The 21,992-nt window shown below is 57.0% G+C and overlaps 3 protein-coding genes and 2 pseudogenes across 3 annotated transcripts, besides 8 other annotated features; all 5 read right to left on the bottom strand.

Annotated features, from left to right (window-relative positions):
• Positions 1-1,459: a sequence feature (heterozygous, Esmeraldo-like haplotype).
• On the bottom strand, positions 805-1,629 carry Tc00.1047053508149.70 (mucin TcMUCII, putative; the record flags this gene model as incomplete). The annotated part of the gene is made up of 1 exon (XM_805414.1): positions 805-1,629. The coding sequence occupies one exon, from the start codon at positions 1,627-1,629 to the stop codon at positions 805-807; it is 825 nt and encodes a 274-aa protein (XP_810507.1).
• Positions 1,460-1,974: a sequence feature (areas merged during assembly that could not be assigned to a particular haplotype. This can correspond to areas where the two haplotypes were merged or to regions with more than two copies in the genome that were merged during assembly.).
• Positions 1,975-2,341: a sequence feature (heterozygous, non-Esmeraldo-like haplotype).
• Positions 2,342-7,250: a sequence feature (areas not merged during assembly with more than two copies in the genome that could not be assigned to a particular haplotype).
• Tc00.1047053508149.65 (uncharacterized protein) lies at positions 3,065-3,826 on the bottom strand (the record flags this gene model as incomplete). Its single annotated transcript, XM_805415.1, has 1 exon — positions 3,065-3,826. The coding sequence occupies one exon, from the start codon at positions 3,824-3,826 to the stop codon at positions 3,065-3,067; it is 762 nt and encodes a 253-aa protein (XP_810508.1).
• Positions 4,421-4,441: a sequence feature (AT_rich).
• On the bottom strand, positions 5,397-7,880 carry Tc00.1047053508149.60 (annotated as a pseudogene).
• Positions 7,251-8,995: a sequence feature (heterozygous, non-Esmeraldo-like haplotype).
• On the bottom strand, positions 8,556-11,807 carry Tc00.1047053508149.40 (annotated as a pseudogene).
• Positions 8,996-21,992: a sequence feature (areas not merged during assembly with more than two copies in the genome that could not be assigned to a particular haplotype).
• On the bottom strand, positions 14,984-21,992 carry Tc00.1047053508149.10 (dispersed gene family protein 1 (DGF-1), putative; the record flags this gene model as incomplete). The annotated part of the gene is made up of 1 exon (XM_805413.1): positions 14,984-21,992. A coding segment is annotated over one exon (7,009 nt), but the record flags the coding sequence as incomplete, so codon positions are not given.
• Positions 20,372-20,422: a microsatellite.

Genomic DNA, 21,992 nt, shown 5'->3' with positions numbered 1-21,992 from the left:
TGGAAAGGTGTTTAGAGCCCGCTGGGTCCCTCACACCATCAAAAGTCACCTGTCCATCAGTAACATCGGCCTTCTTACTGCCAATTCGACTCGCCTCGCTTCCCTGATCACCATGCACAGACCCAGGAGGCGGCGAAAGGGTACCGGTATCTTGTCCTTCAGCACACACACCGCAGGCACCGCACCACAGCACGCAGAGGGCACACACCAGCAGCACACGGCCAGTCATCATCATCGCCAACACTCCTGTCACTTGCGTGCAGCCTTCAGCACAAAATAACTCCCCGTCAACGCAGAGCAAAAGCAAAAGGAGAGACACGCCCGCTACACCACGCACAGCCACCGCACAGTCACAAATGGCAGCAGCCCAGAAGCAGCAACGCACAAACCATGAGGCAGTTGAAATCAGTGAAAAGGCAAAAACACACACAACGCCCCGCAGCAAGTAAACAGCGAAAACACGCAAAGCAATTAAAAACAAAAACACAGGTAAACAAACAGCAATAAAGTAAAAAACGTAAAAACACACACAAAAAAGCTGCACCACATGGCTCCAGTGCGCATGCACCCATCCTCAAATGTGATTCCACGCAAACAGTTGTGTGCGTGCCATGCATATGAGTGTGTCTTGGATGCGTTCAACGTGACGGATGTGGGGAGCGACGCGGAGCACACAGCAGGGCAGCGGAAGCAAACAAAGCAAAAAAAAATCATCATAATTACTCTTACTTTATACATCGAACCACAGTAGACGTACACATGTCCCCGTGGATAAGTGCTGGCACGCACAGCCCACGCTCACTTTCAGCCCACAGCGGTGTACGCCAGCGCGGATACGGCGAGCAGCAGCGGGGCACACACCCACGCAGAGCTGCTGAGGCTGCCGTCGCTTTCGCGAAGACGTGACGGTGCGCGGGTGGTCGTCGTGGTGGTTGTAGTCGTAGTGCTTGGCGCCTCTGGCGCAGTGGTTGTCGTGGTGGTCGTAGTACTTGGTGCATTTTCCTTCTGAATTTGTGACGACACCGAACCGACCGTCCCAATTTGTGCCACTGGGTTAGCGGACCCACCTGAACCCCCTGACTCACCTGACCCACTTGGTTCCTGTTTTGTACCAAGCTCCAGACTTGTTGTATCTGAACCGTCTGGCAGAGCGGGTCCAAGATCTGTCCCTTTTCCGGAATCGCCCGTCCTGCCTGATGTCTGTTCCCCACCGCCCGAGTTTTTTAACCCCGGCGTGTCTTTCTCATCTCGATTTTGTACCGTAGCGCTCCCGGAACTTGTTCCTTGTGATTTTTCTTTCTCACTTCGTGGATGTTCCGCACTGTTCCCCGCAATCTCTGGCGTACCGGCCACTCCACCTGTCTCTTTTCCGGTATCGGTCCTCTTACCTGATCCCCCTCCCGCAACGACCAAACCTGCTTGAGCTGCCGCACCGGCACTACCCGGTTCCAAAACTGTATGGGTTTGTGGATTTGAAGAACTGGCCCCCAGAACTGGCTGCTGTAGCGGTGTCGTCTGAACACTGGGTACATCTTGTCCCGCGTCAGCAGTCACTGTCACGCACACGGACGGGCAGCAGCACAGGGCGAGCACCAACAGGGCGCACAGCAACCGGCACGTCATCATCATCGTGAGTGTGGTCGTTCAGTGGTGTGGAGCTGATCTGCACAGTGAGGGACATGGAGAGCAACAGGGGAGACGAGAGGTGCGGCAGACACACACACAGAGGGCACACCACATGAGGAGAGGGCAGCAGCCAGGCATGCACCGTACGCCGCACACCACGCACGACACACACTCCAATCCACGGCAGCAGGCACACACACACACACACAGCCCTGCCGCAACAACAACACACAGATGGAAGAGGGAGAAGCAAACAGGAGCGGCACACAAGGCTCCACCACATGCACATACGGCGAGAGCGGTCTGTCGTGTCGGCACCCCTCACGGAGGGTGCGCACACACAAAAAAAAGGAGGTGCAGCGCACACAGCAACACAAAAGCAAAGTAACAATAAAAAAAGAGATCCCCGCACACCACGTGGATCGTTGATCCACGGGAAGTGCAGCCAATATTCATCACAAAAACAATTCAGTTGCCTTCGGCCTCCGTTCATATTCAGCGCACACCACTTCATGCAAGCCCAGTCACCACCGCAGCAGCCGCACACGCAAAAAATAAGCGCAGGGAATGGAATAAATCAAGCAACCATTTATTTGTGTTTCTTTTTGGAGGGTGGCATATGTCTGCATGCGTTTTGTTTTTTTTTTTGCGGAGGGTAAACCTTCATGCCTGGGTCGTGTGTTGGGGATTTCTGCAGGGTGCACAATTATGTTTTATCTTCTCTTGTGAATGTTTCTTGTGTTGGTGCAGCCAATAATTCGGTTTGTGTTGTTCCTGCCTTTCGCCGGTAAAGTGTTGCAATAGATGCTTGTTTTTCCTTTCGTTGCTGTGGCACCTGATTCCTCACCGTTTATTGCGGTGGAAATGAAAATATGTGAGTGGACTCCCACACACCAGAACGCACCTTCGCTCCTATTTATTGGTGCATGGAAGAGCATGTGTGTGTTTGGTGGTGTCTCGTCCATATATTTTGTGGGTGTACATTCCCCTGCAGGCTGAGGGCGGGACGACGCTCCGTCGCGGTGCACTTCCCTCGCATGCCGCCCACTGTGATCCATCATGCATCATCCCCTCACATATTCCGTGGTGCCACACCGCTGATATTATTGCAGCCGCTGTGATTCCGCGTACTTCACGCATTTGATTGTGCCACAATACATCCGCTCGTGTGACCGCCGCATCCAAACAGCGGTGCCCAACACCGTGAGCGGCAGTCCACATCCTTGCATGTCCCAACGCTGTGGTGTTCGACTGTCAGCCAGGCGTCAGACAACAGGAGAGTATTGTGCTGGCAGTACAACACACGGAGCTGCAGTGAATGACTCGGGCGGAGACGCATCTATTTGTCGCAAAGCAGTGAAAGGGAGTCGGGCAAAATAATGCCGGCTGCATTCACGACACCACATCCACAGCCAAAGCATGCGACGTGATGTGTGTTTCACTGGTGCTGTGAAATGCCTGCAGACGACGTCACTAGTGGAGGCATGCCACCCATGATCAGCGGACAGACAATAATCGGCATGGCAGGCCACAAAAGGCAGCAACGACACCAGCAGCAGGAGCAGCTCTCTCTCTGTTGCCTCCGAGAAGTAAATATTCCACCAGCCACAGCCGACTGTGCCATCGTGACACTCCATGCACGTCGTGGCTGCGTCAACACATCCTGTTCCCTGCAGCGCCTCGAAAGATGCCTCAATCCGTCCACTAAGTGCATCGGTGTGGGCCGTGCCTCGGCTGTGTGTGAGGACCACAACGATGTGAGGGTCACCGAGTCGCAGCATGTTTGTTGTGACGTTGTTGCATGGCACCTGCACACACACACGCAGCGCCTGCATCCCTCCTTTTGTGTTCGCCCTCCGCCGGAGTCGTCACACACACGAGCAGCAGCAGCAGCAGCAAGAGCGCAAGGACCAACACGGCGCGCGCCACACGGAGCCGCACCGTCACCATCGTCATCATCGCAGTCATCATCACCCGTAGTGGAGTCGCTGGAGTCAGTCAGCTGATCTGTGAGCCAGAAGGAAAAGAATGCAACAAGAGGGAGAGGGACGGAGCACAGCGGATACAGCGAGAGAGAGAGCAGACAACATGAGGAGAGGGCAGCAGGCCCAGCCGCACACTTCACACACCACGAGACGGCATCCACGCAAGGAAGGCACACAACGCCAGCAGCCACCCACCATGCAGGAGGACAACACATCCACCACCATCTCCTCCCAGCTCATCGCTACAGCCCCAGAGAAATGGCCAAAACCCCGCGGCCACCACACAACGCACACGGAGCGAGCACCCACCACACCAGCCACACGCGCCAGTGGACCCTCATCCATCCATGACGCGGCAACAAAATTTCCAGCCATCCCGCTCTCAGTGGGACACGGAGCCCAACTCAACGCAGCCACACGCGGTGCACCACACCCGCAGGAAAGGAGACTCGGGCTGCGCGCTCCCTCCTCCTCACTTCTCCTCATGGCCACGGAAGAAGACAACAGCCGCCACACGCAACTGCCAGCTTGCACTGCAAAAGAAGCACTCAAATCCACTGCAATGTGCATCTTGTGTGTGTGGTTGTGTGTGCCTGCAGAAACACAAAGCGAAGTAGTAAAAAAAAGAAAGCAGAGTGTGTGGAGAGACGCACAAAATGTACAGCAGAGACGCATGGCGGAAACAACAAGAAGAAGACCGCTCAAACTCATGACTGCACTGCATTCCAAGCAGTGGCAATCCACACAAAATTTATCCAAAACAAAAAAAAAAGAACCGTCCCCTTCGTCTTATATAAACCCCATCACACAAAATAATTATAAATAAAAAAGAAATCGTCCATTACTGTTCCACACAAATTTAAAAATAAGAAAAAGAAGTCGCCTGGCTGCCGTGTGGCCACACCAAACTGTCTGTATATATTTTGTCCACAAAAGAAAATTTTAAAAGATATTTAAATGTCTTTCAACCGTCTGACCCTCCATGTGTCCGCACATCGTTTATATTTCATGGGGTCATCTGCGTGTTGCTGCTCCCCTCAGCCCTCTCATCGGCGCGTGAGTGCGGCCCGCAGAGCACAGTCACTCGTGTGTGTGGGGGGACTGAGAGAAGCACGCAGAAATGACGGCAGTCGCGTCTCTCCATCGGGAGAGTGAGCGCAGCAAAAGAAAAAACATCAGAGGGAAAGAAATGCTGACGAGACCGACCCCGAAGGGACTGCCACCGCATGGAATAAACACGCAAAGCAAAAATCCTTAAAACACGGCGGCAGGGTGTGGCTGTGTGTGTGGCGCTGCGGGTGTCTGCCCGCCCTGGCCGCAAAAAAGAAAACAAAACAAGAGGGAAAGAAATGTGTGCTCCGCCCCACAGGCCCTCGTCGCACGCCCACACGTCACGGCTCCCTCAGCGCGCCGTTCGTCGCGGCCCCTCCTCATGCGTGCAGCAGGCGAGGCGCACAGGGCCGTCGTCATGAGCGTGTCGGTGGGTGTGCGAGTGGAGCAGTTGGGCGGGAAACACACGGCACCCCTCACAGGAAGAGTGCAGAAGAAACAATTAAAAGGAGGGAAGAGTAGAAAAAAAAAGAAAAACCGTCCATAGTGATTGCCCCAAAAGCAAAAAAGAGGGGTTGAGAGATTAGAAAAAAAAAAAATTTTAAACGGGAAAAGAAGCAAACAGGAAAATAAATTTAAAATACGCAAAAAAAAAAGTAGAAGTATCAGAGATATTTGTTATCGGGGAAGTAATTCCGTGGTGGGGAGGGCGCAAGTGTCCCACGCGGCAGCCAGTCACGCCTCACAGAGTCGCAAATCCCCACAGTCCCAACAGAAGGAGCAGCGGCAGCAGCCCGCTTCTGTAAACATTGCCAGCATCACCCGTTGCTCCTCCAACGGCATGGGAGCTCGAAGCTGCCGGCAATTGCTGTGTGGTGACAGACTTCCCCTCCGTTGTTATTTGCTGTGCTTCACTTTCTTTTCGAGGCCGTCGCAAGGCCGCTTGTTCCTCTGGAGCTTCAGAAGGTTTCGTCGCAGGGAGGGCCACAATTTGTTCCCCTTCCACGGATGGAGAATTGGCTTCCACTGATTCCGGATCTTCCGATGGTGAATCGGCATCTTCTTCCACATCGGCATTCTCACCTGAAAATGAAAACGGGAGGTTGTACAGCAGGACGTTCCTCACAGTCACAGACACGCCTTCTTCGCTCCCTGCGCTGCCTCCATCCCCTCCAATGTAGAAGTGTGAGATCCTCGTCGAATCCGTAGTTTCCAATTCACGTTGCACACTCCCACACACACGCTGACCATCGACGTAAACGGAGCCCTGGCTGCCATTCTGTAGCACAATGGCCAATTGGTATTGTTTCTGTGGATCCCAAGTGCTTTTAAGCTTCTTGGTCTTTCCGTCACAGCACAGCACCCGCCACTTCTTTTCGCTGTCGTACGACAACTCCATAAGCTTTTTTCACCACCATCAAGACGCACACCCATCAAAGGAATGGAGTTACCTTCCTCCGGCACCTCGTGAATGGACACCGTCGCCACAAGAGTGAAGTTGTAGTTCGCAAAGTGGTACAGCTGATTCTCCCCCTGACTGCCAACGGGCCACTGCGCCCCTGCACCACGCCCCGTGAACGTCACGCCATCGACAGGCCCTGTGGCCGCTGCTGCACCGCTCCTTACTGTGGCGTTCACCCCGAGGTACTCGTCCCTCCATGTGCCATCAGAGAACTTGCCGGACAAAAAGCCAACCAGCCCATCCGTGATCTTAACAGCGCCGCAGGCAGTGCCAGATGAGGTGTCCTCTGTAGCACTTGAAATGGGGCAAAGCTTGGAGACACGTTTGTCCACTTCATTCCATGTCGCCAGCACCTCCTTCACCCGCTTCAGCTGCGCAGTCAGAAGCACAGATACCATACCGTGTGATGCTGTATCCTCATCGCCCTTCTTCTTCTCGTACAGTGCAATCAACTCCTCCTTCTTATTATTCCCACTTTTGTACAGCAGGGAGCTGGCGGCAGCGTCCTCACCATCCTCGGATACCGGCCCAATATCAACAATGTGCGCATTGTCCGTCAGCCAAAGATGGAGTTCACCCTTTCGATTGTCTTCTCCGTCCTTACTCGAATAGACCGGCAGGGTAACGAGCATCACATTCCTCTTATCACTATCGGCACCGTCAATCGTCGCTGTGATGAACCCGCTTGTAACGCCCTTCGCAGGTCCCTTGTTTTTGTTGCCCCACACGCGCGAGAGTGTCCCGAGTGCCTCCGTCCACGAATCCCCCTTGTCACCGGACTCGCACACCCTGCGGCGGCCATCATCACACGCAGTCATCATCATGAGTTTGTCCTTCCACTCCACGACGGAGGGATCACTGCAGCCATCGGCAGACATCCCCTTCTACAGCACCCAACTCTTAGTAGCCGCCGAGTTGTGTATGATCAGCAAAGCGGTTTTCACACCTTTCTCCTCCTTCTTCTCCTTCTTTTTCGTGGCTTCCGCGAGAAAAAAAACGTTCCGTCCCCCAACCTGGCACCCGATCCACCGCCAAGAATCAGCTGTGAGAGGGATTTGTGTTGGTCGCCTATAGTGCACGGGAGACCGTCAGTATCGTTCCAACGAATTTTTTTCTCGGCTTCATCACCACCGACGTTTCCTTTTACCAGCAATATTCCCGATTTGATCTTCTCTGTCTCAGCCTTACATTCAGCGACATCTCCATGGCTGTGTTTCCCAACAAGCATGTAAATCTTACCTCCCTTCACAACTGCTGTCGGTCGGCTCACATCTACTCTCCTCTCCTCCTCTCTGGGGAGGTACCTTCCTCGAGAACTTGTGTATCCTTTTTGGCATCCTTCAGCACTTCCTTCGGTTCTTTACCTTTTCCCATCGTGAGTAGTTGGGATGCAATCCCAGAAAAGCCGCTGTTTCCATCCTTCTTGCACTGCGCCTCGGCAACGGCAAATACGTCATTCCCGACTTTTAGAAGGCCGGGAACACCCAGTGATTCCACAACTTCCCTATCATTCGTGATGCCCGTCCATTCAAAATTTGGAATAGTTGAATGCTCCTCATCGGAGGTCACAGCTCCAGTGCCACAGCACATCATCATAACGACAAGGAGAAGCAGCACCGCGGAAGTAAACACATGCCGGGACATGTTGGGCCTCGGCGGCTCACTCTCTCTTCATTCCTCCTCCTCCCGCTGGATCCGGTCACGCGGCGACGGTTGTGTGTGTGGGGTGCCTTCACAGCAGCAACACGTGAGTGCATATAAATATGTGTGTGTGTGGGCGGTGTGTGTGCTGTTGTTGGTCCCTTCAGAGCCTTCGAATTTCACAGTGGCGATTAGCGCTTGGTCGTAGCTTCCTTCCTAGCCTGAGTGTGTTTGTGTGTAAGAAATCAAATTAATATTTAAAAAGCATCAGAAATTAACGTGGCAGAGAAGTGGGTGGCGCCACCAGCCACAGCGTAACACATCAGCGTCGTCGTAACCGCCACAGTAATTACTCTCCCCGTCCACAACGGCCCAAGCACTGTGAAGCCGCGCACAGAAGCATAGACACTAACGTTTGCGCACGGGCCAAGATTCCCTCCGGCAAACAGCACCAACCAACAGACAGTCAGCAGAAGTTAGGTGCGAGCAGAATCCCAAGTGCCGCGGGATCTTTGCAAGCAGCGCTACCTGATTGCAGGGCCTTGAGGCGCAGCAGTCGGGTAAGCGCGGCCCATCCACGTCCTCCGCCTCAACAGACCCACCACACAGTCCATTCACATCCCCTGAAAGGAGCCGTGGTGCATAACAAAATAGCACGGCCAATAGCACCTCGTGCTCTCCTCAATGTAGTGTCATGGCACACACGAGGCACCACAAGAAAAACCAAATAATTGCATTCCATCGGCATAAGCACGGAAATAAAGCGCGCATTCTGCCCCTGTGAACTTCCATCCAAATCGTCTCAGCCACAGGGTTTCTGTTGCCGACCCTCAGGAAGGGCTGATGCATCAACTGCCGTTGACCGATCCCTCAGCGATGCAACAAAAAGAACCACCGTCTCTCGAGGTCCGTCATCACCCTTTTCTCCATTGAGGGACGAGAACGCAAAGTGACGGTGTGGGCGTGTCTAGCTGACAGAAATGAAGGAAGTGACTCCAGCCGTGAAACAAATTGAACGGATCCTCCTCCCGAATCCTTCAAAGAGACCGGTCAATCAACTGCCGAGGTTGACGGCGCGGAGGACAACACCTTGAATGTATGGAGCACCGCAGCAACCTGAATATATTCTGCAATATCCGCGGTCAGTCCATGAACGTACAACAAAGAGACAGCAGGTTCAAAGGGGCGTCTGAACCCGTCAACGATCACCCGCGCCGGAGGATCGCCACTCCCGCCCTCCAAGGGCACCTCAACGACGTCAAATATTTCCACCGCGTGGCATAATGTATCGCCTTGTAGCACCCCATGCAATGCGGCAATCGAAAACCATCTCGAACACGGCGTGCGACAAGGATAACAAAGGTACCGAAAGAAGGCGCAGCAAATACCCTTCACATCTCAGCAGTTACAATCATCCAGTAAAAGGCAGGAGCACCAGACAGTACCCACGGACTCACCGAATATGGCGTCAGAAGGCAGCGAAATGTTAGATGCCGAAAGGCTCGCATTTCCTCCCCTGTGACACTTCCACAAATGAATACAACTGCCGTGCCCTGCGGCCTCTCGACCCCTTCGAGACAACGTTGCGGCCACATGGCGATGCCTCAATGTGGCTGGCGATCAGATCCGGTCGTCGCGGCAAAACAGTACAGAAAGTAGGGCGGTGGGCCCGCACATTCGCCCCTTTGTTGCCTGCCCCCACCGCAAGAGTGAAACTCGTCTTCCAAACAGCCGCGCTTCGGGTGGCTGAAACACCTGCCCTCACACCGGCGATGGCATCTGCAAGCGCCTGTAATTCCTTGACACCGCCCGTCAAAAAAAAAAAAAAAAAGCGGCACTCAAACTCTGCAGCCACACATCCCTCGTAACCATTTTCGAGCTCGTTGTCCTGCAGAAACGCCCAAACAACATAACAAGAGGACCGTTCATTGCTGGCAAAGGAAAAGAGCACGTTGCTTTCATCCTGCAACGGAGCATCATGCCTCCTGCGTGACGCGGCCACAAGTACTCGACGCGCCAACACCGAAGCGGTGGGCATGTTGCCCCATGACCCTCCCCCTCCACAGGGGTCCAAGAAGTGCGACAGACCATCCTCTCACCAAAGAAAAGGCCCAATGGAGCAGACACTGCAGTGTGCGGACCACACTGCGGAAACACCCTCAGAGAACGAATGCTCTTGAATGCCCTTCAGAAGGGCCAGCGGGTTGGCCGTAAAGCCAACAGACACCGGAGAGCCACCTGCTCTGCACGCATCCAATGACACAATTGAGAGCGCAATTTTAAAGGGCACATCAACCACCCTGTTCTCGTCTCCGTCTGTGTGGGCACGACAGTCCTGCCATCACCCTTCGCCCTCACAAACTATTCCACAGAGTCCTTTGAACCAGAGACCACCACACGGCAATATGCCAGTGGGGGAGTGCTCTCCATACCGCACAAAATAAAATGTTCCCACGTCGAGGCTCGCAGTGAAAACAAGCACAACTATGAGCAACACGAGGGTTGCCTGTGCTGTGTTTAATCACAACACCCTATCCTCCGTTGGTTCAGGCCTCCGCCACACGACGAGGCACAGATGTAAAATCACTCACACGCAACAGAGTGAAATCCGCAAGAACATCGTCAGAGTCATACAGGACGCAACAACTACCAGCTCACTCAGCAGCTGTTGTGGTCATATTCTGCAAACCATGATCCACGCCCACAGGAAATTTGTTGTCCAGTTGAACAAATAATTGTTGGGCCAAGCAACGTGGGCCCAAGAACGACAACGCCAGTCGGTATTAGACCTTGGAGCCGCCAGTGAGAGCCATTGATTGGAATAAACACCAAAGCCCCCAGCGGCCAACAAAAACTGCGACAAGACGTTCGTGCTTGAATCAAAGAACGGATTCGTCTCGTCTAGGAAGAAGAAAGAACAAATAATATTTTTCCTCCTCACAGAGCCTTTCAGCAATGAAACACCATCATGTGATACGCCCTTATCGGCATTACTCAGGAGCACAAGAACTGTGCAATGTGTAGAGGGCTCTGCAATCAAGCGAATGAGACGCTCCACGGTGGCAAACAGACTCCTCCCAGGCAACGCGTCAACCAGTCGCCAGCAGCATGCCTCTTCATGGACTCTCCGTTTTGCTTCCAAGCGAGACGGAAAGCCTTCGTCGCTCAGCATCAACCCCGCGTTGCGAAGTGTCGTCACATAAAACAAGTGTGAATGGCAGAGCGCATCATCGGGGAAATCGCCCTCAAATGTGGAAACGTCATCGCATCCGCCAGAAACTGATGCGCATGATGTCCCTCCACGTCAGCCGCGCAGCCTGTCAGATGGAGGAAAATTTGTTAAAAAGGAATTCAGCGCACTCACCTCCACCCCAGGCAGTTTTATCAGGACGGTCGAATCATCAAGTTGGGAGCTCCACACTTGTTGAGGGATATTGTGACGCTCTGACACGTCCAGTTGCATGCCCACACAATGTCCTACTCCCTTTCCCCCCTCTGCATGCGTACACACCGTCTCTTAAGCCACATCCAGGACGGATCAGATGGCGAGTGGCACCTGGTCAGCCAGCGCCGTTCCATTCCTTAAAGTAAAGAAGTTACCAGCCCCAAAATCACTGGCCATCAATCAGTGATGCCATTGGCACAAGACCTCCTCTGGCCAACGCCACACACTTGTTCCGGAGTACGTGTTATCCCATGCCTCGCTGACGCCACCCTCAGCATCCCCTACAGGTACACCGTGCATTCACTCCCAAAATACAGATGTGGACTACACCTCAAGAAAACTGCACAATGAGCCTGCAAACTGCTCGTTGAAAGTTGTCATTGTGTTGGGTGTCAGGGGTAAAGCAGTCACACGTCGCAGCTCCTCAGGAGATCAAAGAAGATAGCAATCATCATTCAATTGGGATGGGCTTCGCAAACCCCCTGCAACTTTTGTCCGACGGGGTGCTTCAGTGCACATGAAACCCTGTCCGTGGGACGGAATGCCTATGCGCTCTAAAAAAGTAAGAATGAACTCACGGGTGAAGAATATGTAACATAACGGAGGCAAAATGCCACAAATAAGAAAAGACGGCAAAAAAAATATATGGAGGGGTATAGATATGAAAATAGGCATTGATCATTGTATAGATATATCGATATGGGTATGAGTATAAAAACGCTACTTTATTTTTATTCATTGATGCATCTGTATAGATATGGATATATCCCTTCTCTCCTACAAATTGACGGATCGCTTGGTTTCTTTATTTATTCAATTGCTATTTTATTGACTATACATGTATATAGATAGGTATGTAAATATCGGTACTAATATCTATTCAGCGCTTTTGATATATATATTGTTACTATTCCTCGTGTCTTCTCAAATAAATACGAAGGCCCACACGCCAGCCATCATCGCAGAGCACGTCCGCCCAATGATCGGAGATTTAAAAGAGAGCCCGGCACCCGAAGTGGGAGCCGCAGCGGAGGCCGTGAAGCACACAACACCGCTACGTATCCGCCCCGGGATAGCGCGGTGGCTCGACAATCCTTTGCTGCCAAGAATCAATAAAACAAAAAATCACTCAACCAATCAAACATGGACGCTATAAATGAGAAAAGGGAGAGGAGGGCAGCCTGCCAGGAGCAAATACGGCCTGCCGCGTCTGCGAGGGGCTTCTTGCCTTCTCGCCGCGCGGAGGTACTGATGGGGCAGAGACCTTCCACCTCAAAGTGGAAACACACCAATATTTCCGTGAAGCACGGCTTCCTCACCTCCCCAATGTCCGCTCCATGCTTTTTTCTGGGTGCTTGCAGAGCCGGGCAGCGGAGTAAATGCAGACCTGCCTCTCCGCACAGTTCCGGTCGGCCGGTTTTCACAATGTCCGTTCGATGCCCGTGGCATGCCGTGCGGTGGCGAGCCAGTCCGTCACTGCTGTGGCACGGAAACCCGCATGCTGGACGGCAAAGCTAAACCGGTGGTGATCCCATCGGGGTGTCCTCGCCGGGCAACGTGCGCTTTCTCGGCGGCCTGGCCCCTCCGCCGTCGTGGAATCAGCGACAGCGTGACGTTAATCAAGGCATGCGCGCATGCCAGTTTAGGCTCACGGTGCGCTGTTTCTCGGTGGCATTCTCCTCCTGTGCAGAGGCAGAGTTTCTGTGTGGGTTTGATGTTCTTCATGCGGAGGTTCAAGCCTTGCAGCGCGTGGATATTTAATCTCCATTTTTAGCTTCGTAACATTCTCGTCGTCGGAGAGACTCTGCCGTGTTTGGGTGGTCAATCCCCCGGCATTGCCCGCCTGCCTGTCGCATCAAGGGCATTTATGAAGTGCTTCCTTCTTCGGTGCCGACCGTGGCTCTTTTCGGGAGTGTTCGTGTGCCCGTATGCGCGATAGCGGTCCCGCCCTAGCTTGAGCCCTGAATTCACAGTGCGTGCATCCCAAAGGTGTGGATGCCGTCAGACCGTCATATTCCTGGCAGCGCCTCCTATTTGTCGGGGGAACTCTTGCTTGTGGAAATGCCGGAGTTGAAGTACGATTCCGGCTTGTCTTTCGTACGACGCCGTGCGGAAACTGCATGGGGCGGCTTCGGCATGGGCTGTGCAGTCTGCGGCGGAGGTGCGATCGGTGTGCCGTCTCTCGCTCTCGTCCTCGCTCAAGTGCTGAGCGGTGGTTCCAGTGGGATTTCTGGTGGCTCCGGTTCACCGGGAAAGTCGAATTCCCGCAGCGCCTGAGGGAGCGCGTAATGCCATGGGCGTCAACCATGTGCGTCACGACACTAGTGCGGCAGCTGCGCTGCTTGCCGCACACCGGGCAGTCTGCCGGGCGTCGGATCGTGGCGGGGTGAGGTCCAGCGGGAGGAGGAGGCGTTTCCGTGCAAAGTCCTTGGCGTGCCTGCTGTGCGGCATCCGCGCCGCAGCAACGGCATGTGCGTGGGGTGGCGGGCTGCAGTGGTCGTGGCAGCCATATCCGTATTTGTGGGAAACCCCGGTGCGAAAGCAGGCCAGTGCGGCCTCTTCCCCACGAGTGAGGGTGGCGTCCGTGCGCGTCCGTTCCCAGTCGCCTGCGACAGTGGAGCGGCAAGCTTCTGGCTTAAGCTGTCGGACACAAAAAATACGTTCGGCCAATGCGACGATGCCGGTGCTCCATGTGTCTGTGAGCTGTGCGAGGTCGGACGCCTCCTTGGCTTATGCATCACATGCTTCGTTCTTGGGCACGCCGCAGTGGCCAAGGACAAACTGCATCCGTGTGCGCTACTCAGTGCTGCGGGCAAGACAGAAGGGTACGTCCACAATGCGAGTTACCAGGTGATCCAGAACCGTCGACGTGTGCTCGCGTGCTTCCACGGTTCAACGAGAAGTTGCATAGACGCACGCTGCCGTGGAGAAAGTCTCGGTAAATATCGTACCCTCCACGCTAACACCACACCCCTCTGTATCTGCTGTGGTGCATGAATTTCGCACGATCGGAGGGAAATTTTAAAAAAAGAAGCAATTCGTCGTGTGGGCATCCCCGTACCAGCGTGGCCAATCCGCGACGATATCCCTTGCCTGTGGAATGCGGTGCGCTCGAGGATAAGTGTGGAACGTGACTGGGATGACTTTGTCCGTCAGTTCTACCGCTAAAGAGACAACGATCACCCTCCGCACTCGCCACACAAGAACATGCCGGAATTACGACAACGCGTCGCGCCTCAATACATAATCCCGTTCGAAGACGTTCCTGAAAACCCGGAGCCCTGCAGCTACTCCGTTGCCGCTTTGTTTCTGAGAAGTGTAATGTCTCCTGCATGGAAACCCACGGTAAGTCGAGCTGCAATTCATTACTTCCACTAGGCGGTTCGCTGGATCCTTCCTCCATTGCACAAAATGTGCGTTGACTTCCTCGCACGCAACTCCATGAAATTACAGTCCGATACAGCACAAAACCAGGAGTATCAAGAGCGACAACTCAATCCCTTCTACACGGTCAGCGTGGAAAGGGAAAAACTCCTGAATGCAACCGCTCAAAATGAAAACAAATCGATAGAAACAACGATCAACAACACTGTAGGTGCCCTTAACGACGACTGTCTGTGGTGTGCAGCACAGCCATGGCCCCTCAAGCACCGCATATTTACTAATTCCATTTGGCGTACGTCACATGGTGGCGTAATCGATCATAGGGCTTGCACTGGATGCACGATCGAGCAGGCTCTGTGCGTCGGAGCGGGTGTCACCAGCCATGGGCTGCTACGGTGGTGCGGGTGGTCGGTACGACGACGCAACGGTGGTGCCTGAGGCGTACAACGATGACGTCATGTCGTGGGGCTTCCGCGTCCCCTCGTCGCTCTCCTCGTCATCGCGCAGCAGTGCCTCCAGCCCACCACGACGCGGCTCACGCAGCTCCTGCCAGCGGCGGTCCTCCGCGTACCACACAACGAAGCTGTACACAGCGACCGCAAGCAACACAGCGGTAAGCAGCAGCACGATCGCCGCGTACGCCCTCGCACCGCCGTCGCTCGGCGCAAGATGGTTCGCCGCGCTGACTAGGCACAGCGCCGCAAGCAGCACAAAGCCTGCAGCGTGCATCGCCGTCAGGAAGGCCGAGCGCATCATGTTCGTGAAGGCAACCACGCCCGCGCCCGCAAGCAGCACAGCCGCCACGCAGAAGTACTGGACGTGGCAGCCTCCCACGGGCGGGTGCACAGCAGCAATCAGGCACACTACACACAGCACCGACAGCTGGAACACGCACCAGTACACGCGGCTGCCCCTCATGTTCGTCAGCATGCCACCGTACATCCGCTGCTGCGCCGCGGGGCACCAATACCCGACGGGGTACAGCAGGCGCTCGTGCAGCGGCTTCCTCGAAAACTGCCAGTACTTAGTGAAGCTCGCGCCCACGTGGCGGGCAATCAAGTAGCAAACGCTAGCAGGGAACGCCACACCGTACAACACGCCAACGACACCGATCACGCGGTGCTGCACGCGAGCGCCGGGCATCGCCAGTGCAAGCACGGAGCCAAAGAATATGCCGAGATGCATCGCGTGCGCCACGACGTACGTCAGGCTCGGGAAGCGCATCGCCGCCCACGCACTCGCCGCGTCCACGCCGCGCCACCGCTGGAAGGCGGCCGTCACACCGCAGTGCACGCACCCGAACACAGCGGCCAGCAGCGCGTTGCCCACCACCATCCACAGCGGGTCAAGAGCAGCAAACACCGAAAGGAAGTACGGCAGCGCAACGGTGCTCGCACGCTCCTGCGCCGAGGCGCATGACATCCTCGCAAACACGCCGAGTGCCTGCAACTCCAGGATGGAGCCCAGCCCGCCGGTCACCACCACGGCAACAGCCGCCGCACCCGCAACAACGCCGGTGATCGCCGAGAGGGCGCTGGCAGCAGCGGGCAGCGTGTTCGACCTGATCGTGAAGGACCCAAGCAGCACGCCGTTGCAGCCGCCAGACACCGCCACAGCGTCGCAGCGAATGACTATCGTCTCGTCGGCAGCAATGAAGAAACCGCGGTGCACAGGCACAGCCAGCTCCAGGACGGTGGACGGATTCGTCGCGTTGCGCACCCACGTCGTGTTGCTCAGTATCGCTCCCCACGGACCGCCAAACCCGCGAGGCTGCGCCGTCGACACCGGCACGAAGCTCAGGTGCGTGCAGAGCTGCGGGTCGCTTGCCCAACGAAACGGTGGCGGCAGCGCCACCATCAGCAGCGTCGGGACGGCGCTCCCACCGCCGCGGATGTCGTTCTGCGTCAGGCTTCCACCAGCCGCCGTCGTCGTCACGGCGAGCGTCGGGCACGCCACGTCGCCCCACCACAGCGTGCTGCTCACCGACGCCGTCGGGGTCCGCGTGGGCAACAGCGCCACCGTCTCCGTCACCTGCAGGGTCTCCGTCGGTCCGTACTGCGTCGGCCCGTATCCTGTCGGAGTCGGAGTCGGCGTCGGAATTGGCGACCACGTCGGCGTCGGGCTGCGCGTCTCCGTCAGTGTCGCCGTGTGGCTCAGCAGTGGTATGCCGGGCGTGCGGTTGCACCCGTCCACGTGCGGCAGGTACACCGGCAGGCAGTCGCGCCCGTACCCGCCCTCAGCACAGCGGCAGCCGCACGACACCGACATCGCCCTCCTCGCAGATGCAAAGCAGCGCACGTCGGCGTCGCACACGCCACACGCCACAGAGCGGAATTCCCCGATGATGCCGGCGGACCTGTAGTCCATCGGCTGCAGTGACTGCCCGTTGAGCGTCAGGCACCCCACGAAGAACTTTCGGCCGGCGCCCCCAAGCGCTACGGTGCCGTCCATCACGACGGGCCCACTACCGGCGTTCCCGTGGAGCGTCAGCGTGCTCTGCACCAGTTCCGCACTGCGCGGGTACGACGGCACCGACAGAAGCATGCCGCTGATGCTGTTGCCGCGCACCGACAGCCACGATCCGGACACAAACGACGCCGTCTCCCGCAGCACCAGCAGCGCACCATCGGTCAGCACACCGGCGTTGTCGTTCACTACGACGGCAGATGCGTTGGCCTCCACTCCGCTGTCAAACACCAACCCATGCGCGGCGTACACCTGGCTCCCCGACACGCGCAGCACAGCGCCCCCCGACACAACCACGCGCGCACTCGCATACAACGCATATTCGCCACCGAGCACAGCCGCGTCCAGCGCGACACCGCCACCGACAAGCTCCAGCACGGCGCCGTCCACCACCACCGTCCGCCCACCGGTCATCACGGTCACGAGGGCCACGCCGGACACAACCAGCACGGACCGCACGAGCCGCAGGCCCGACAGCACCAGCACCGGTGCGTACGGCGAGGACCGCGAGCCGGGAAGATACACAAGCGGCGTCGACCTCGCGGCAACCAGCAGGGAGTCGGTCACCGTCAGCACAGACCCCGCGGGAAACGTGCCGGTCAGCACAAGCGCACCGTTCAGCGCCTCCACATCGCACACCGACAGCTCCACCGGCCCGCTCTCGTCGCTCCCCGCCGCACCCGCACCGCGCAACAATCCACCGCCCATCACGTACAGCACGGCACCGTTCAGCAGCGACACGTTCTGCACAACGATCCGCACGCCGTCCCGCGCCATCCACGGCACGTAGAGCACCGGACTCACGCCGTCCAGCACAACGTGGCGCAGCGTCACCTCGCTCACGCCGGCAGGCACAACGAACACCGACTGTACCGTCACACCCTCGCGGACAAACACACTCGACGCAGTGCCCACAGCAGGCGGCAGTGCGGGAGCACCCACAGGCAGGCACGCCTCGCCGTACCCGTCGCTGCCGCAAAGGCACACGCACACACCGTTCCTCATGCTCGCAGACGCCGTCCCGGGCGCGTAGCAGTGCGTGTCCCTGTCGCATTCGCCGCACCCAACAACGTCGATGCTCCCAGCGTCGCCAAAGCCAGCCGCTGCGTACTCCTCCGCCGTCGACAGGACACGTCCACCAGCGTCGTTGCACGCCACCCTCAAATGCGCCCCATCCGCAAGCGACAGGCTCACCGACAGCATCCGCGGCAGCAGCGCTCGGTTGCGCACAAAGCTCAGAGTGCTCCCAGCAGCGGTCACAGCGCCAGCGGCGTAGAGCATCTCCCTCGAGACGCCGTCGTGCACGTTGCCCTTCGCCAGCAGCATCGACCCGCCGGCCAGGCTCACCGTCGAATAAAACGCCACCGCGTAGTCCTCCGTCGAAGAGAATTCGCTCCGCACAAGCGCCACAGCTGAGCCCGACACGCTCACAGCCCCACGCACAGACACCGCGTGCTTGCACAGCAGGAAGTCGCTGTCAACAAGCGCCACCACGGAGCCGCCGCTGGCCGCAACACCGCCCTCCACCGACACGCACAGCCCCAGCGCCGTCTGCACCAACAGCCCGTCCAAGTAAAGCGCTCCGCGCGACGACAGCGCCACGCCGCCAACCACCAACACGCCAACAGCGTCGCGGAACAAAGCCGCCACATGCGTGCGCGCAATGGTCAGCACGCTCCCCGTCAGATTCACGTTGTGCAACACGAGGCACGCGGAGGCGTCGCCAAGGCCGTAGGCATTACGGTACGCAACACGCCTCTCTGCGGTCAGCACCGAGTCCACCACAGCGACGCGCGAGCCCGGCGGAAATCGGTTCGCCACCAGCACGCCGCCGCCAGAACGCGACGCAAGCCCGCTGATCAACACATCGGCGCGCTCTCCAGCAGGCGGGTCGGACCGCCACCCAACAACGTACAGGCTCGCTCCGCTCACAAACGTGCAGTTAGTCAGCGTCACGTTGCGCACGCTCCCTGACATCGACTCCACGTCCACCACGACGTCCGCCGCAAAGGTCACGCCAACGTAGCACGCCACCGACGTCCCAAAACCGGCGCTCACCTCCACATCCACACGCACGTCCTGCACGCACAAGTCGGCGCCGTCGGTGCTCGGTGACTCGGGGACAGCGACGGGCAGGCACGCATCGCCGTAGCCGCCCTCTGCACACCTGCAGGCGCAGCCATCACTCGAGGCCGTCGTCGTGTACGCGGGAAAGCACGACGTCGCGAGGGCGCATGGATCACTGCAGGTCAAGATGGTGGCATTGTACACGGACGGGATGCTGTGTTCCGCCCTCTCCTCGCCGTTCACAGTGTTGCACGCAGCCACAATCGCTCCGTTTGTGAGATCACGGGACCCCGTGGATATCCGCAGAACTGTCGGCGTGCCCCTGCTGGACATGAACCGGTTGCCAGACACAGACACCGTGGAGTCGCGGAGATTCACCGTGGGGTTCAAAAAGAGGAAAGCCGCCGATGGGGACACGCGGCAGAGGTTGCCGCTCAACTGCAGCCAGGAGTTGTAGTAGATGTATGAAGAAAAGCTTGGGTAAAACACAACCGAGCTTCTCTGTATGTCGTTGCCCTGAAACACAACCGCTGACCGAGACTCCACACGTGATGCCAAAGTTAGTAATAAAAAGTACCTCACCCGCCTCGACACAAGATTGCCTCGGATCACCACGGCAGAGTTGTTCAGAACGCTCAGCGACAAGGACTGTCTAGACCCTTCAAGATGTATCAGTGTACTGTCACCGCCAGCCATATGAAACGTGTTGCCCACCAACGCAAACACGGAGTGCCACGACACCCTCAGCGAAGATCCGACAACGTAAATGGCGCTTGACGATGCCGTCACACTCTGAAACACATTGCCGCTCAGCACCACCGCGGATTCTTTGGTGATCGCCAGTCCATTCATCGCAACACACGACGGATTCCTAAGGCCCAAACCCGTCCGAGGGATAAGCCTCGTGACCGTGAAGCGGTTCCCGCTGATCGTGATGTTCGTGTGCGGTGGAAACACACCCTCCGGACTGAGCAGCGCGTCACTAAATGTGTTGCCGGTGACGACGATGTTCAGCGACCCCACAGCGGCGTACGCGTTGCCCAACAGCAACAGCACGGCGCCGTCCCTCCACCTGCATCCATCGAACGTGACATTCGTCACTTCGCCCGTCATCGCCCCTATCAGCACCGTCAGGCTCATGCCGCCCCCACTGAACGTCACGTTGCGGTAGCACAGCCACGACAGCCCGCTGCCCACAGCCTGCGCAACCTCGGGGTACACCATGTCGCTGATGCACTCACCTACCGGCGGCGGTGGCGGTGTGGGCGGCACTGGCGGCAGCGGTGGCGGTGGCGGGCCAGCAGGCACAGGCGCCGGGACACACACATCGCCGTGCCCTCCAGCAGCGCACTGGCACTCGCAGTCGCTGATCGCCGTCGTCAGCGGGGCAAAGCAGTCGCCCTCCTTCGTGCACTCCCCGCATGCGACAACCGTCGTCACGTTGGTAATGCCGTTCAGCTCCAGCTCAGACGCCGTCGTCAACACCCGTCCCGCAACCGTCAGACACCCAGCAACGAACCGGTAGCCGGCGTCAGCCCGCTTCAGTAAGGATACCGACAACCCCGTCGAGCCCATCCTGCAGTCTGTCAGCGTCACCACACTGCTGCTGTCAATGCTCACAAATGTGGACTCAGTGTCGTAGAACATCGCACCCACTTCCACGTTGTTGCCGCGCCAATCCAACCAGCTTGACTGCTGAACGATCCACAAGTCATCGTTATAGATGGCGTAGCGCACGGAGCCGCTGTTCCCCACAACACGCACCACGCTGTGATCCGACACGCTGAATCCTTGGCGCTGATACAGCAGACTTACCCCGGAGAAAATCGTATTATTGAGCAAAGCAAAAACAGAGTGGTCACTCACACTGAGCCTGTACACGTAGAGCACGTTTGTGTATCCCTCAAAGATGCAGTACCGCGCGTGAAGCGAGCTGCCACCCACCAGCTTCAGCGTCCCAGTCGAGTACAAACCAAGCGCATCACGATTCGTTGCATGCGCCTTGACGTTGCTGACCAACAGCGAGGACGCACTCAACACGACGTCGTCCAGCAGCAATACGCACCATATTTTGTTCACAGTACCCGGCAATTCAACCTCGAAGGTCTGCACCGCATCAACCTCCGTGATGGCGATGTCGCAGTGCTGCGGGAGGGCATGTATAAAAGCAACAACAGAGGACCGCATCACCGTCTGGCTCACGCGGATCAGAACGCCGGATGACTCGACCGCCGCAACTCCCCCAACAAACTGCAGCGCGGCACCCTCACGAAATGTGCACCCAGTGAGCGTGATGTTGATGGGGAGATGCAGCGGCATACTGTCGAAAAAGAACGTCAGCACGGCACCCACGCCGCTGAATGTCACACCCATGTAGCAGTGTTGCGTCTTCCACATCTTCAGCGTGAGGCTCGTCAGCGTCTGGTTCACCACACAGCTCGTGTCGCCGTCGACGGCTCTCTCCGCTACGGGCGGCACAACCGTGTTGGGCACGTCGAAGGGAAGACACGACGCGCCATGCCATCCGTCCTTGCAGCTGCACGAGCACGAGCTGCGGTCCACCGACTCCGTCCCAGGCATGTAGCACGCCGCATCATCGTTGCACGTGCCACACCTGAACACCACCACCTTCTCCGGAAACACACCGTCGTACGACACCTCCTCATCGCCCTGCAGGTTGCACCCCACCACAAATCGCGCGGGCGACCCCACAATCGTGTTCGAGTTAAAAAGCTTGGCAAAGACTACGCTTCCTTCCACCTGACGGTTGTGTGCAAGCACCACGGTGGTGCCGCTGCCCGACAGCTGAAGTTTTTGCTGGGAACGTGGCACACCTATTACTGAAGCTGCCCTCAATTTGTTGCCC

This window comes from Trypanosoma cruzi, genomic scaffold (assembly GCF_000209065.1).
Source record: "Trypanosoma cruzi strain CL Brener 1047053516695 genomic scaffold, whole genome shotgun sequence".
Taxonomy (NCBI): Eukaryota; Euglenozoa; class Kinetoplastea; order Trypanosomatida; family Trypanosomatidae; genus Trypanosoma; species Trypanosoma cruzi.
This window is presented reverse-complemented; position numbering and strand designations above follow the sequence as displayed.